Source organism: Salvia hispanica, chromosome 4 (genome assembly GCF_029641045.1).
Source record: "Salvia hispanica isolate PSC_SH4W2 chromosome 4, Shi_PSC_v1, whole genome shotgun sequence".
NCBI classification, from domain to species: Eukaryota; Viridiplantae; Streptophyta; class Magnoliopsida; order Lamiales; family Lamiaceae; genus Salvia; species Salvia hispanica.
Genome location: NC_142695.1, coordinates 58,441,984 through 58,454,918, shown reverse-complemented (window position 1 = coordinate 58,454,918; position 12,935 = coordinate 58,441,984). Strand labels below are relative to the sequence as shown.

The window sequence follows — 12,935 nt, the reverse complement described above, 5'->3', positions numbered from 1 at the left end:
GAAAAAATTAGTGGGATGTGGGTCCTACTTTTAAAGTATTAGTTTTATACTCTTCCGTCCCATTGAAGATGACTTACTTTCCTTTTTGGTTTGTCCTAACCAAGATGACCCATTACTTAAAATGGAAACACCTATATCTCTACTTTATTTGCTCTTTCTTACTTTACTCTCTCCTCTTAACACACAAAATATAACTGCATAAAATCCCGTGCCGCTCAAGGAATGGATCATCTTCCTTGGAACAGAGGGAGTAATAAAATGTGAGTAGGAATGAGTTAGTGGAATATGGAGTCTACTACTAAAAATGGTAAAAAGTGAAGTGTGTCTAACTTTTAGGGACAAACCGAAATGGTAAACTGTGTCAAAATTTGGAGAACGGAGGTAGTATATAAAAGTAGGACCCACGTACCACCAACTTTTTCAACTCACTTTCTATTATATTTCTTAAAACTCGTGCCGGGTTAAATAGTGCCAAATTTTAAGAGACGGAGGGAGTAATTTTTATAATCTTGTCTGAGGCTGCGTTTACATTAAAAGAGTCCTAAAATATTTTAACTCATTACATAATTCAATTTGTGCATTTCTTTATAGTGGGCGGCAGCAAAAAAGTTCACACGTGCCGTCCACCTCAGGCACGACATGCACCCCGTCAACACGGAATTCCGTCGGTGCGCTTCTCTCTCTCATTCTTCTCCTTCCGCCACTCAATTTCCCCTTTTTTTCTTCACTTTTTGACTACTCACACACAATAATTGATTCATTTCAGCTGCAAATTCTGTATAATGCCAATTATTATTCACGAATCAACCACAATTCAACATCGGATTCAAAATTGAATGAGCTAACACGAATTTCATCATCATCATTTTTTTTTCTTTTCAAAATTACAAAAACCGGAATTAATTAATTAATTAATCCACCAAAACCCTAACATCCGCCGCCGGCGGTGGAAACAACCAGAGAAATCACACTCTCTCAGCTGCAAAAAACAAGGGCTCCATTTTTTTAATTTTAAATATATATACAAAAATTTAAAATCAGACGTCAATTTCAATTTCCTCCCTCAGCTCCGATCTAATTTTTCTAGAACCTTCCTCGCCGGAACTCACACCTCCACCGGCGGCGGCATGTTCAGATCCAGATCCAGCCCCCTCTTCCCCTCCCCTCCGTCAAAATTGTTCTCATCCACCACCGACGAGGTGTCGGAATCGCTCCTCTTCACTCCGCCTCCTCCTCCGCCGTACCCCGCCGCGCTCATCCGGTACGCCGCCGCCGCCATCGCCGGATCGAAGAGGATCACCGGCTGCCCGTTCGGAAGCACCGCCATCCGCCGGAAAAACCGGAATCCTCCGATCGGAGCCGGATCCGCGACGGTCACGCTCCGATCCGGCGCCGCGCCGAGGCGGCGCGTGAGATCGAGCTCGACGATCGGAGCGCGCGCGGCCAGATCGGCGCTGGAGGACTCGACGGTGCTGCTCTGGCTGGGGCTGCGCACGGCCGCGGCGGAGGAGGGGAAATTCGTCTTCGCCTTCGCGCCGCGGAAGTCGCGGGCGGCGGCGTCGTAGGCGCGCGCGGCCTCCTCGGCGGTGTCGAAGGTGCCGAGCCAGACGCGCGATTTCTTCCCCGGGTCGCGGATCTCGGCGGCGTAGCGGCCCCAGGGGCGCTTGCGCACCCCGCGGTAGTGCACCTCCTTCGAATTCGCCTTGGCGCTGGCCTCCGCCTTCTCCTTCATCGCCATTTTCGATTCTCTCTCTCTCTCTAGAAACAGGCGGCGGAATTTTTGATTTATAATTTTAGTGAGAGAAAGCTTGGTGGAAAATGGATATGGTTTGGGGGAAAAAAGGGGCTTTTTAAATAGGGGAGAGATGTTCGGATTTGGGGTGGTGGCGCGGTCAACGAGGGATTTGACTGGAGGCGGAATTGGTGGCGCCGCCCCAGTTATATTTGAGTGTATGTATGTACTTACTCCGTCCTAATATTATATTTTTAATAACGTTTTATTTTTAACCAGATAAACGGGGTACAATGATAGACTTATATTTTATTATTTTTTTATATTTTTCTCAATATTTCTTAAATTTGTGTCGATAAAATTAGATATTTAATAGCGGACGAAGAAATTATTATACTACTCTTTCCGTTGAAGCATTTATTTTGATCATAGAATTTAATAAATTAATATGGTAAAATTTAAAGTTTCGGATGTAAAGTAAGAGAGATGATAAGTAAAGAGTAAAGTATCTCTTTCGTTTCATGTTAATTGAGTCATTTTTTTATTTTGGAAAGTTCTAAGATAGGTAATTGAGTTATTTCTATTTTCGGCAAAAAGTAACTTTCTCTCTAACTTTATTATTTCTTCATCGCTCTTACTTTATTCTCTTTTACTTTATTCAGTACCCACTTAGCATATTACGAGTACATTTTTAATCTTTGTGCAAAAAAAAAAGTATCTTTACTAATGAATGGAGGAAGTATAAGAGAAGATAGACCATTGAAGGAAAGAAATGATACTAGAGACAGTTTATAAAGAAATAAGTAGTACTCCCTACGTCCCAACTGTTGTATTTCTCTTTGGTATGTCCTAATTTAGTTGAGTATTTTTTTTTCTTAACAAAAATTAAACGTATCATTATTCTTTCTTTATTTCATCATCTATTTTAATTTCTTTTTTTCTTATTTTATTCTTCTCTCATATTTTTCAGCCTAATTTTTTAATATTCATATCCAAAGGTTGACTCAATTTAGTTGGGACAGAAGAGAGGGTAGTATAAGTGTATAACTTAATTAGGACTATATTATTGTATGTACGGTAGAGAGAGAAACAGGGGCTGTGAGTGTGTGGGGTCCACATGAGGGTAGGGAAACGTGTCACGCGGCAGAGGAAGAAGACAAGAGCGGCGAAGATGTTGATGTGCCGGCAATTAGCGTTAATATACTGCCGCTGTTTCTGGGAGATTTAGATAATTGGAGTATTTAATTAGTAATCACACAATACTTATTTTGGATTGGAGTATTTAATTAGTAATCACACAATACTTATTTTGGATTGATAGTAGGTGGTCCACATGTGGATAGTGAGGTATTGTTTTATCATTTGATTATTTTGAATTGGCAAGAGCATCTCCAGTGGCGGCTAGCGATCCGACTAGCCATTCCGCGTGCGCTGGAAGGTCCGCTAGCCGATCATTGGGACCAGCGAGCACGAAATCGGCGAGCGAATCGGCTAGCTCACGCTGATTCGCGGGCGCTAGTCGATTCACTCGCCGATCCGCTGGCCGTTATTGTAGCGTTTTGATCGGCTAGCCCCTTTTTTATTAACGTTCGAAACTCTATATATAAGCGATTTTAACGTCATTTTCATTCGCACCACTTGTTTTACGAGTTTCTCTCGCTTAATTTTTTTTGTATTTTTTTTAATGTAAATAAAATTATCGCATTTTCTCGTATCTGTATCATAAATTTAATTCCGTATTTTGCGTGATTGTAATTTATTTGTTTTTTATAATTTTGTTGGTTTATGGCTAGGCTATTGCTTGTCCAGTTTCTTGTCCTGATGATATGGCAGACAGTTTCCAGTCCTAGATGATGTGGTAGAAGGAGTTTTTTGGCTAGGCTTTTGTTGGCTTATGGCTCGCCTAAAGTCATTGGAGATGCTCATATTGTTGGCCTATGACTAGGCTATTGCTTGACCAGTTTCTTGTCCTGATGATGTGACAGAAGGATTTTTTTTATCCTGATAATATGGTAGGAGGAGTTTTTGGCTAAGGTATTGCTAACCTATGGCTGGGCTATTACTATTGAAGATGCTCTCGTACTAATGTAGAGAAATAATAATTTCCTACTTATGCAAGGAGTCAGGTAGATTATTTGATTTGCAAGTTAAATTATTTGAAAAGGCCTATGCTAATAAAAATTCTATATTATAATCCTCCGTTCATAAAAAATAATTTCATTCTATTAACAAAAGTCTCATTTTTAAAAATAGTGAATTCCCTTCAAATATTTATCCATTTTTTCTCCTCTCTTTTATATTTTTACCCACTTTTTCTACTTTATCTCTTTGACTTTATCTATTTTTTCTCCCCATCTCTTTTACTTACCTATTTCTCATTAAAACTTGTGCCGTCTACAAATGAAACTATTTTTTATTTGTCGACAATGGAGTATATTTTAGTGTGTAGTTTTTTTAAATATAGTAAAATTAATTTATTTAGAAATAAAAGGCTATCGAAGTCTGCTTAATCGAGCTACTCCCTCCGTCCCGCTTTAGCAGTCCCATTGACTTTTCTACCCTCTTTTTGTAAAAATGATAAAAAAATAGTTAAAGTGGAAAAATGGTAAAATAAGAGAGACAGTAATGTAGATAAGACTCTTCTATATATTATTCTCTTTTTTAATTTACCATTTCTCCTCTTTAATTATTTTTTATCATTTTTACAAAAGGAGGGCAAAAAAGTCAATGAGACTGCCAAAGCGGGACGGAGGGAATATTAAATTATCTTTCTTTAATGTAATAGTAATATTTATGGAATATTTCCTCTTGGTTTTCATGGAAAGGTTTGTAGTGTAACTTATTCCTTTTTTGGACAAGGGCATAAAAGGGGAATCCAATTTTCTACATTGATTTTAATGGTAAGAGAATGCATAAACAAGTTGAATAAAACAAAAGTATCTCACTATGTGTAATTAGCATTTTTCTTGTTGAAAATGTTAGTATGATTTTTTGTTTTTTTCCTTCCTGAAGTGTTAATTTTGATTTGAATACAAAACAGTAGCTCTCTTTCTTGTCGTATACGATGAAAAAAAGTTTTTATCGGTATAGGTAAATGCAATAGACAATCGATCCTAACAATAAATTTTGTTGAAGGAGGAGCCAAACAAACTGTAAAACTATCTCCAAATCTGAATTAAATAAATTTTCAATATTTATAGATTGTTAAAGAGATAGAACCCATATTTATACAAAGTAGCTCCCTCTCGTATCGTACGCTATGAAAAAAATCATTATCTGTGCATGTAGATGCGATAAATAATCGACCCTAACAATAAATATCGTTGAAGTAGGATGCCCTAACACATGGCCGTAATAGCTCCAAATCCAACTTAAATTGAGTTTTTCATAGATCTTGTTTGTGTATAATATGAATATGACTATGAGACTAAAATATGCAGAGTTGATATAATGAATTAAATTAAAATTGGATCGGTGGAAACACACGGCAAATTATTAGACAAAGTACAACCGTATGAGACTAGTATTCCACCGCCCACGTCTCTTTAGTTTGTTATACCAACTAAAATATTAACACTATTCTCTTTATTATATTGCAAGGGACAAGTCTCTCTCTCTCTCATGTTTCTATTATAATAATAGTAATATATCCACCCTTCAAAATACTTATTCCCTCCGTGACCACGAACTTTTCAGCACAGGATTTAAGAAAATGAGATTTTATTAGTAGAGTGGAAAGTGAATAAAGTAAGAGAGTTAATAAAGAAGAGAGAAAAAGTAAGAGAGAGAACACCAAAGAAGGAAATGAGTCACTTATCTTGGGACGTCCCAAAATGAATATGAGTCGTTTATCTTTGGACGGAAGGAGTATTAGACATTTTATTTTAGTGATAAAATTAAATATGTTTCATATTCAAGTTGGAAAACTATATCCAGGACATATTGCTTTGATGTTTCAATTCATGTAATATTTTCATCATTTAGTTTCTTCGCTTACAATCTATACTACTCCCTCCATCCGTCATTAGAAGTCTCATTTCTTGGCAGCACGAGTTTTAAGAAATGCTAAGAAAAATAAGTGTAAAAACATATGGAACAGATGTCCCACTTGTATATATTAGTTTTAAATAAAATGTGAGTGGAAGATGGAATCCTATCACCATTTATGGTAAAAGTGAACCGGGACTCCTATTTGCGGACGAACTAAAATGGCAAAACGAAACTCTTATTCGCGGACTGAGAGAGTATTTTTTTTCCTGCTAGAGTGAAACTCTTTCTCCACTCCTGATGTATCATAATACATGGAGTACTTTATTTGCTTATTTGAAATTATGGAGAAAATGAAGAAATTATAATATTAAGTTTGAATAATATCATTAACATATTAAAATAAATAAATAAAGTGTTGACTAAATGAGAGCTGTGGTAAACAAAAATAATCAGCCGTCTTCGCATTAGCCTTCTCGTGCTCCTTCCACATTATATTTTCGAGTTTGATAGTGGTTGAATTGGTAAGGTACTAAATTAAAAAAAATTTGTTAAATATATAAATATGTCTCTTTAAAAAAATATTAGAATGATCAACGTGTTATACGACGGTCCATTAATTAGCACTATCTCGGAATCAATATAGTGCATTAGAAAATGTTATTAGTAAAATATATTAAATCCTCGATGCACAATCTACAAATACCATAATTTCTTATTGACGTGACATGAATAATCAAATTTAATAACAAAGCCTTTTAAATAAAGTTCTAGATGTATACAATGAAGTTATAAACACATTATTTGTTGGGCCTGGGCCTGGGCCTGATTCCTCCTCAGGCTACGGTGAGAAAATGCAGTTCGGCCCAAATAATTAGCCCATGAAGTTTGAGCGTATACAAAGTGAAATTAACTTTGAGCATGGGTTATTTAAAAAAGCAAATAATTAGTACTCTCCTTTTGTTCCTGAAAATTTGTCACCTATTTTCATTTTTATTTATTTCTAAAAATTTATTGCCTTTTATTTTTACCATTTTTGGTAGTGGACTCCATATTCTACTAACTCATTCTCGCTCACATTGTATTATAAAACTAATACTCCCTCCGTCCCATTAAATATGCAACATTTGCTTTTCGGCACATGATTTTATGTAATGTTGTTTTGTGAGTTAATGAAGAGAGAGTAAAGTAAAAGAGAAGAAAAAGTAGAGAGAATATTATTTCCATTTTTAGAGACGTTTCATTTTTAATGGGACAGACCAAAAAGGAAAACGTTTCATTTCTAATGGGACAGATGGAGTATATAAAAGTAGAACCCACATGCCACTAATTTTTTCAACCTACTTTTTATTACATTTTTTAAAACTCGTGCCGAGTCAAATGGTGACAAATTATGGGGACAGCGGGAGTATTTTTTATTAAATTTACATTTTGTGGGAAATTACATTTTCTAAATCGCCAAAATTAATATGAATACATTAATATGACGTATATTATATTGAAATATAAGAGCATCAACAATAGCAGACTAGCCGACGCCCAAGCCATCGGCGTGCGGCTAGTTCGCTATTACGGTAGGCTAGCCGGGTGGACGAAAAATCAACGCCCTAGAGCTAGGGCGCGGACTAGCACAGTTAGCCGATCGCTAGTCCACTATTGTGTGGACGAGCGATCAGCTAGCCGATTTTTTTTTTTCTAAATTATCATATTCCAATTTCTTCTTTTTTTTTATGTTTTTTCCTTCAATTCAATTCATTGTTGTTGTTTTTAGTGTTTTTTTCTCGGAAAAACTAGGGCAGTGACTAAACTATGAAAAGAGCATGATGATGTGGCACGAAGAGTTTTTAGCTAGCCTCTCTATTGTTGATTTTCAAAAGCAAGTTGAGTTGTAAATATTTTTGAAAAGGAATATTTGAGAACTACAGTTTAAGTAATACCGCCAAACATGTATTCCCGCGATAGTGACAAGTGATGAATACTTGTAATTGCCACAATATGAAGAATCTAACCATTTAATTATATAAATACTATAAATATAAAATAAACTAGTAGTAAAACTTTTTTATCATTAATATTCCCACTTCCCAACTTTGGCTAATATATTTATATAGAAATATCTTTTTACTGTAACTCATGGAGCATCATTTCATAAACACTATTCCCATTTCACGTAAGCATTACTATTATTTTGCTTTATAAGTACTATATTAATAACATTAAACTAAACTAATAAAAAAATTATAAATTATAAATAAAAGACGTGAAGAACTTTTTATAGTGGATGCCTCTCACAAACTAACAAACAAAAAAAATTCAAATATTCAATGAGCCAAAATCACCTTTTCTCTCCCCACATGAAAAAATTCACCACAAATTCAACAGAAATTCCAATTGAGAGAGAGAGCCGTAGATGGAGAACGGAGGCTCAGCGGCGGCGGAAAAGTGGCGATTCGCGGGGAACGAGCGGCTCACTGTAGCCGGAGCAGTCACCGTTAGAGGCGTGCTCGACACGATCAAGGGAAATCTCGACGGAAACGACGCCAGGCCTGTTATTCCGCTCGGCCACGGCGATCCTTCCGACTTCCCCTCCTTCCGCACCTCCTCCTTCGCGGAGGACGCCGTCTGCGCCGCTGTTCGCTCCGCTAAGTTCAACGGCTACTCCTCCACCGTCGGAATCCCCGCCGCTCGGAGGTAGGTAGTGTATAGCAAGTGAAGTGACTGATTTTTGTGTATTGCTGTAGATCGTTGAGTTTTTGGAGTTTAATTGTTGCTCATTGTTAGGAAAACGAAGCGAAACAGCTACTGTTTTATGTGATTTTCGGATTGGTGGTGAGCTTAATTTAAAGCGTGTGTATGCTATTGTGCGGCTTATTTTGGTGGATTTAGAAGGTTTTCTGCATAATTTCGTTGCTCATTGTTAGGAAAACGAAACGAAACAGCTAGGTGAGCTTAATTTAAAGCATGTGTATGTTATTGGAATAGATCGTTGAGTTTTTGGAGTTTAATTGTTGCTCATTGTTAGGAAAACGAATTGAAATAGCTACTGTTTTATGTGATTTTTGGATCGGAGGTGAGCTTAATTTAAAGCATGCGGCTAATTTTGGTGGATTAGAAGGTTTTCTGCATAATTTCGTTGCTCATTGTTAGGGAAACGAAACGAAACAGCTACTGTTTTATGTGATTTTCGGATCGGAGGTGAGCTTAATTTAAAGCATGTGTATGCTACTGTGCGGTTAATTTTGATAGAATAGAAACGAAATCGAAGCAAAACAGCTACTGTTATGTGATTTTTGGATCGGAGGTGAGCTTAATTTATAGCATTTGTATGCTATTGTGTGGCTAATTTTGATATTAGAATAGAAGGTTTTCTGCATAATTTTGTTGCTCATTGTTAGGAAAATGAAGCGAAACAGCTACCGTTTTATGTGATTTTTTTGGATCGGAGGCGAGCTTAATTTGAAGCGTGTGTCTGTTATTGTGTTATTGTTCGGCTAATTTTGGTAGATTAGAATGTTTTTGTGCATAATATCTTAGGCATGAGCAATGTACGTGATTAATTGGAATCGAAGGGGTTGATTTGTAACTTTGTCAGCTGCAGATTGATTTTGTTAGATTATCGGATGATGTTGATACAGGCTTCATTGAATAGAATATCGAAATATAGTTGAGTTTTATGATAGGTAATCTCTTTGGTGGATGATCTTCTCTTTGTTTTAATCATGTTGCTATACAGATTCTGTAATCTATGGTTTTGATTTTTTCTCATTGTAAGATTTTGTAAGGTTGATGAGTATCACTAGTTATCAAACTAGGCCGGTTTTGAATGTTTAAGTTAATCGTTTTTGTGCAACTTCATTGTATCGGACAGCTCTATAGCAGAACACCTTTCTAAAGACCTTCCTTACAAGTTATCACCTGATGATGTTTTCCTGACCATTGGATGCACCCAAGCATTAGAAGCCATTGTAACTATCCTTGCTCGTCCCGGTGCTAATCTCCTGCTTCCAAGTCCCGGATTTCCATACTACGAAGCCAGGGCTGGCTTCTCTGGTCTCGAAGTCCGCCACTTTGATCTTATCCCCGAACAAGATTGGGAAGTGGATTTGGCTTCGGTTGAAGCTCTTGCTGATGAAAATACAGTGGCTATGGTTATTATAAATCCTGGCAATCCCTGTGGAAATGTTTTCAAGTATGAACACTTGAAAAAGGTGCCTAGTTTGTAATATTTTGAATGAAATATGGAGACTCTGATATTCATGGAAATGGTAGCCTCATTAATGAGTGTCTTATTGCTGTAGGTCGCGGAAACTGCAAGAAAGCTTGGAATCTTAGTGATTTCGGATGAAGTGTATGACCATCTTACTTTTGGTAGCAACCCTTTTGTCCCGATGGGAGTCTTTGCATCAATTACCCCAATCATCACTCTTGGATCGATATCTAAGAGATGGATTGTCCCTGGTTGGAGACTTGGCTGGCTTGTCACGAACGACCCCGATGGTATCCTTACTAAGCAAGGGGTATGTTCTTGTCACTGAACAGTTTCCTTTGCGCCCAAATTTGTGGCTAGATGGTTCTGTTTATGAGCATTGGGTATGTTAGATTTGTAAAGTTATAAATCATTGAAGAATTTTTATGAATGTTGATACATCATGTAAATATATTTGTGTAGTGTTTCCTTTGAGGCTTTCTCTCTATTTGTCAATTTGTTGAGAAAAATAAGAATATTATCTGCAGATTGTTGACAGCATCAAAGGTTTCCTGAATATTTCCTCTGATCCAGCAACCTTTATGCAGGTTCGTGATTCTTCTTGTGCTTCCTGGCCCGTTTCTTTCTTTTCTCGTATATATATGCTTGTTGGTTTTATCTTGTCTGCAACTCTAACTCCGATGGTTCTTTTAGTCAAATCTATGAGCGAGACGCAGAACTTGAGTTTCCTAAAGAGTCCGAGCAAGATGAAATCGAAGTTTAGGTCCTTTGTTATAGTAAAAATATGAAATTGAATTAATTATGCAATATTGCTAAACATACACTATGTAATGTAGCTTATCTGGCCTTGGTTTCTTATATCCGTAGTGATTCCGTCTCACCTTTTATGCGAACAGGGGGCAGTTCCACAGATCCTTGAGAACACACCGCCCGACTTCTTTCAGAAAATTGTTAGCACGCTTAAAGAAACTGCAGACATATGCTATGAACGCAGCCAAGAAATTCCCTGCATAACTTGCCCGAGCAAACCTGAAGGATCCATGTTTGTTATGGTAAATACGAAACCACTTCATGACTCATTTCTTTACATAATTATACGCCGTATTAACCTGCAACGAGGGGCTTTGCACATGTCAGATGAAGCTCAATCTGTCTCTCCTCGAAGGCATCAAGGATGACTTGGACTTCTGCTGCAAGCTCGCCAAAGAGGAATCCGTGATAGTCCTCCCAGGTAAATAAAACTAGCTTTATGACCATTACTATGCCATTGTTCGGGTTGATTCAGCGCGTGAGTCTCAACGCAAACATGTAGTGATCTTCACAATGAGGAGAGTTCTCGTTTGCAGGTTTTGCTGTAGGACGCAAGAACTGGTTGCGCGTTACATTCGCCATTGAACCATCATCTCTCGATGATGGCTTTCTCAGAATCAAAGCTTTCTGTCAAAGGCACGCCAAGAAACCATGAGACGAGACGTTGTGTTTCGGTCTCGTATTTCGATGATGGTTTGTTTGGACACCGAAGGATCAATTACGTGTCGTGTTTCAACCTCGTGTTTCTATGGTTGTTTGTGTAGACATTGAAAGATCAATAATGTGTGTATTGTGTAGTGTTCAAAAGTTTGAACACGAACATGTAATAATGTTCAATGACGAAATTTCTGTTTTTTTGGAATATTGCAATAGTATAACAATTTGTTAATTTGTTGCAAAATTGACATAATTTATTGTTTGCCTACGGAAAGTTGATATATTGACATAATATTAATCGAATTCCGATTCACATCTAAAATTGGAATTGTTAATTTTGCAATAAATTGTAAGTTGCATTAATATTTTAAAATAAATAGTACTGAGTAAAAAGTAACTTCAATTTGGAGGTTGCATAGTTAAAAAATTGCCCGGATTATATCCTTATCAAAACTTAAGTATTCATAAACATATCAACGGAAGAATGTGTTAGGTTTGGTATACTGAAAAACATGTTTTGAGCAAGTTTCGCTCGAATAGAATCTTGCTTGTATATGTAAAACTCGGTAATCCACTTTTAACCCGATTCAGTATTATTCGAGCAGTCTCGCACGAATAGAATCACTATTATTATTACATTGTGTTTGCTTGTGCATTTATAAGATGTTTTACAAACATTTAAATGCATAAGAAGTAAACAAAGTCTAAGTCTTTTGCTTTGTAGACCGGTTGTGGGCGTCGTCCACTTTAAGGTAACACGGTCAGATCTATGCAATGCTTTGCAAAAGAAAAAGAAGAATTTCACAACCTAGATAGACTTAGACTACCTATCGTGAAAGGTTGCAATGTCAGTCCGCATATTTCTAAGCCTTACTGAAATAAGATAACATTGGTGTGGTATAGCACTGAACGGATCTAACAACAAGACGTGTCTTTATGCTATCTACTGAAAGACTAGGTCTTGATAAAATACTATTTCTTAATCTACATATGTTAGCATTGAGCATATGGTATTGATTATGCACTTCTTTGACTTATCAAATGGTGCGGGTTTTTCGCAACCCAATAATCCTGATATATTGGGTAGTTGTGATTGATATCCAGCGGTGCTAGGATTGCTATTATGTTGAAACGTGCACGAGGTGAGTCTCGTTTGATAATGTCCTCAAGAGGAGCTCGAACAAGGTTTTATTATTCAGAAAACTGGCCAGTTGAAATTTTATTACTCTATGAATAATAAATAAATGTTTCTTGCTAAGTCCACTCTTGGAATTAATAAAATATTAATTAATTAAGTCCATAGCAGACATTAATTAATTAATGAACATTTATATCTTAAGCGCGAGAAATAAATAATATAAATAATGGAAACCCAGATTACTTGTAATTTCGGATTTGGATGGGGAGAGTTCAATATTACTTCTGTAGTGGCTACTCGTAATATTCCAATATAAGCTTGTATTAAATTGTGGATTCAATTTAATTAGTAAAAAGCTAATTGGGGGAGCCCATATCCAAAACCTTCCATAGATCCATGTCTGG

General features: G+C 36.8%; 2 protein-coding genes across 2 annotated transcripts; one reads left to right on the top strand and one right to left on the bottom strand.

The window, feature by feature from the left end:
* Nucleotides 1-832: 832 nt before the first annotated feature.
* On the bottom strand, nucleotides 833-1,945 carry LOC125191677 (ethylene-responsive transcription factor 4-like). The gene has a single exon (XM_048089081.2). The coding sequence runs from the start codon at nucleotides 1,736-1,738 to the stop codon at nucleotides 1,106-1,108; it is 633 nt and encodes a 210-aa protein (XP_047945038.1). The 5' UTR covers nucleotides 1,739-1,945; the 3' UTR covers nucleotides 833-1,105.
* A 6,104-nt stretch (nucleotides 1,946-8,049) lies between these two features.
* On the top strand, nucleotides 8,050-11,625 carry LOC125197065 (nicotianamine aminotransferase 1-like). Its single transcript, XM_048095763.2, has 7 exons — nucleotides 8,050-8,410; nucleotides 9,588-9,927; nucleotides 10,018-10,236; nucleotides 10,454-10,513; nucleotides 10,823-10,978; nucleotides 11,064-11,157; nucleotides 11,273-11,625. Exons 1-7 carry the CDS (start codon nucleotides 8,130-8,132, stop codon nucleotides 11,389-11,391), a joined length of 1,269 nt encoding a protein of 422 aa, XP_047951720.2. The 5' UTR covers nucleotides 8,050-8,129; the 3' UTR covers nucleotides 11,392-11,625.
* The last annotated feature ends 1,310 nt before the right edge of the window (nucleotides 11,626-12,935 follow it).

Coding starts and splice junctions, on each gene's coding strand:
- LOC125197065 (XM_048095763.2), top strand. CDS start 8,130: ATGGAGAACGGAGGCTCAGCGGCGGCGGAAAAGTGGCGATTCGCGGGG. Junction 9,928..10,017: donor AGTATGAACACTTGAAAAAG/GTGCCTAGTTTG, acceptor TTATTGCTGTAG/GTCGCGGAAACTGCAAGAAA. Junction 11,158..11,272: donor ATCCGTGATAGTCCTCCCAG/GTAAATAAAACT, acceptor TCTCGTTTGCAG/GTTTTGCTGTAGGACGCAAG.
- LOC125191677 (XM_048089081.2), bottom strand. CDS start 1,738: ATGGCGATGAAGGAGAAGGCGGAGGCCAGCGCCAAGGCGAATTCGAAG.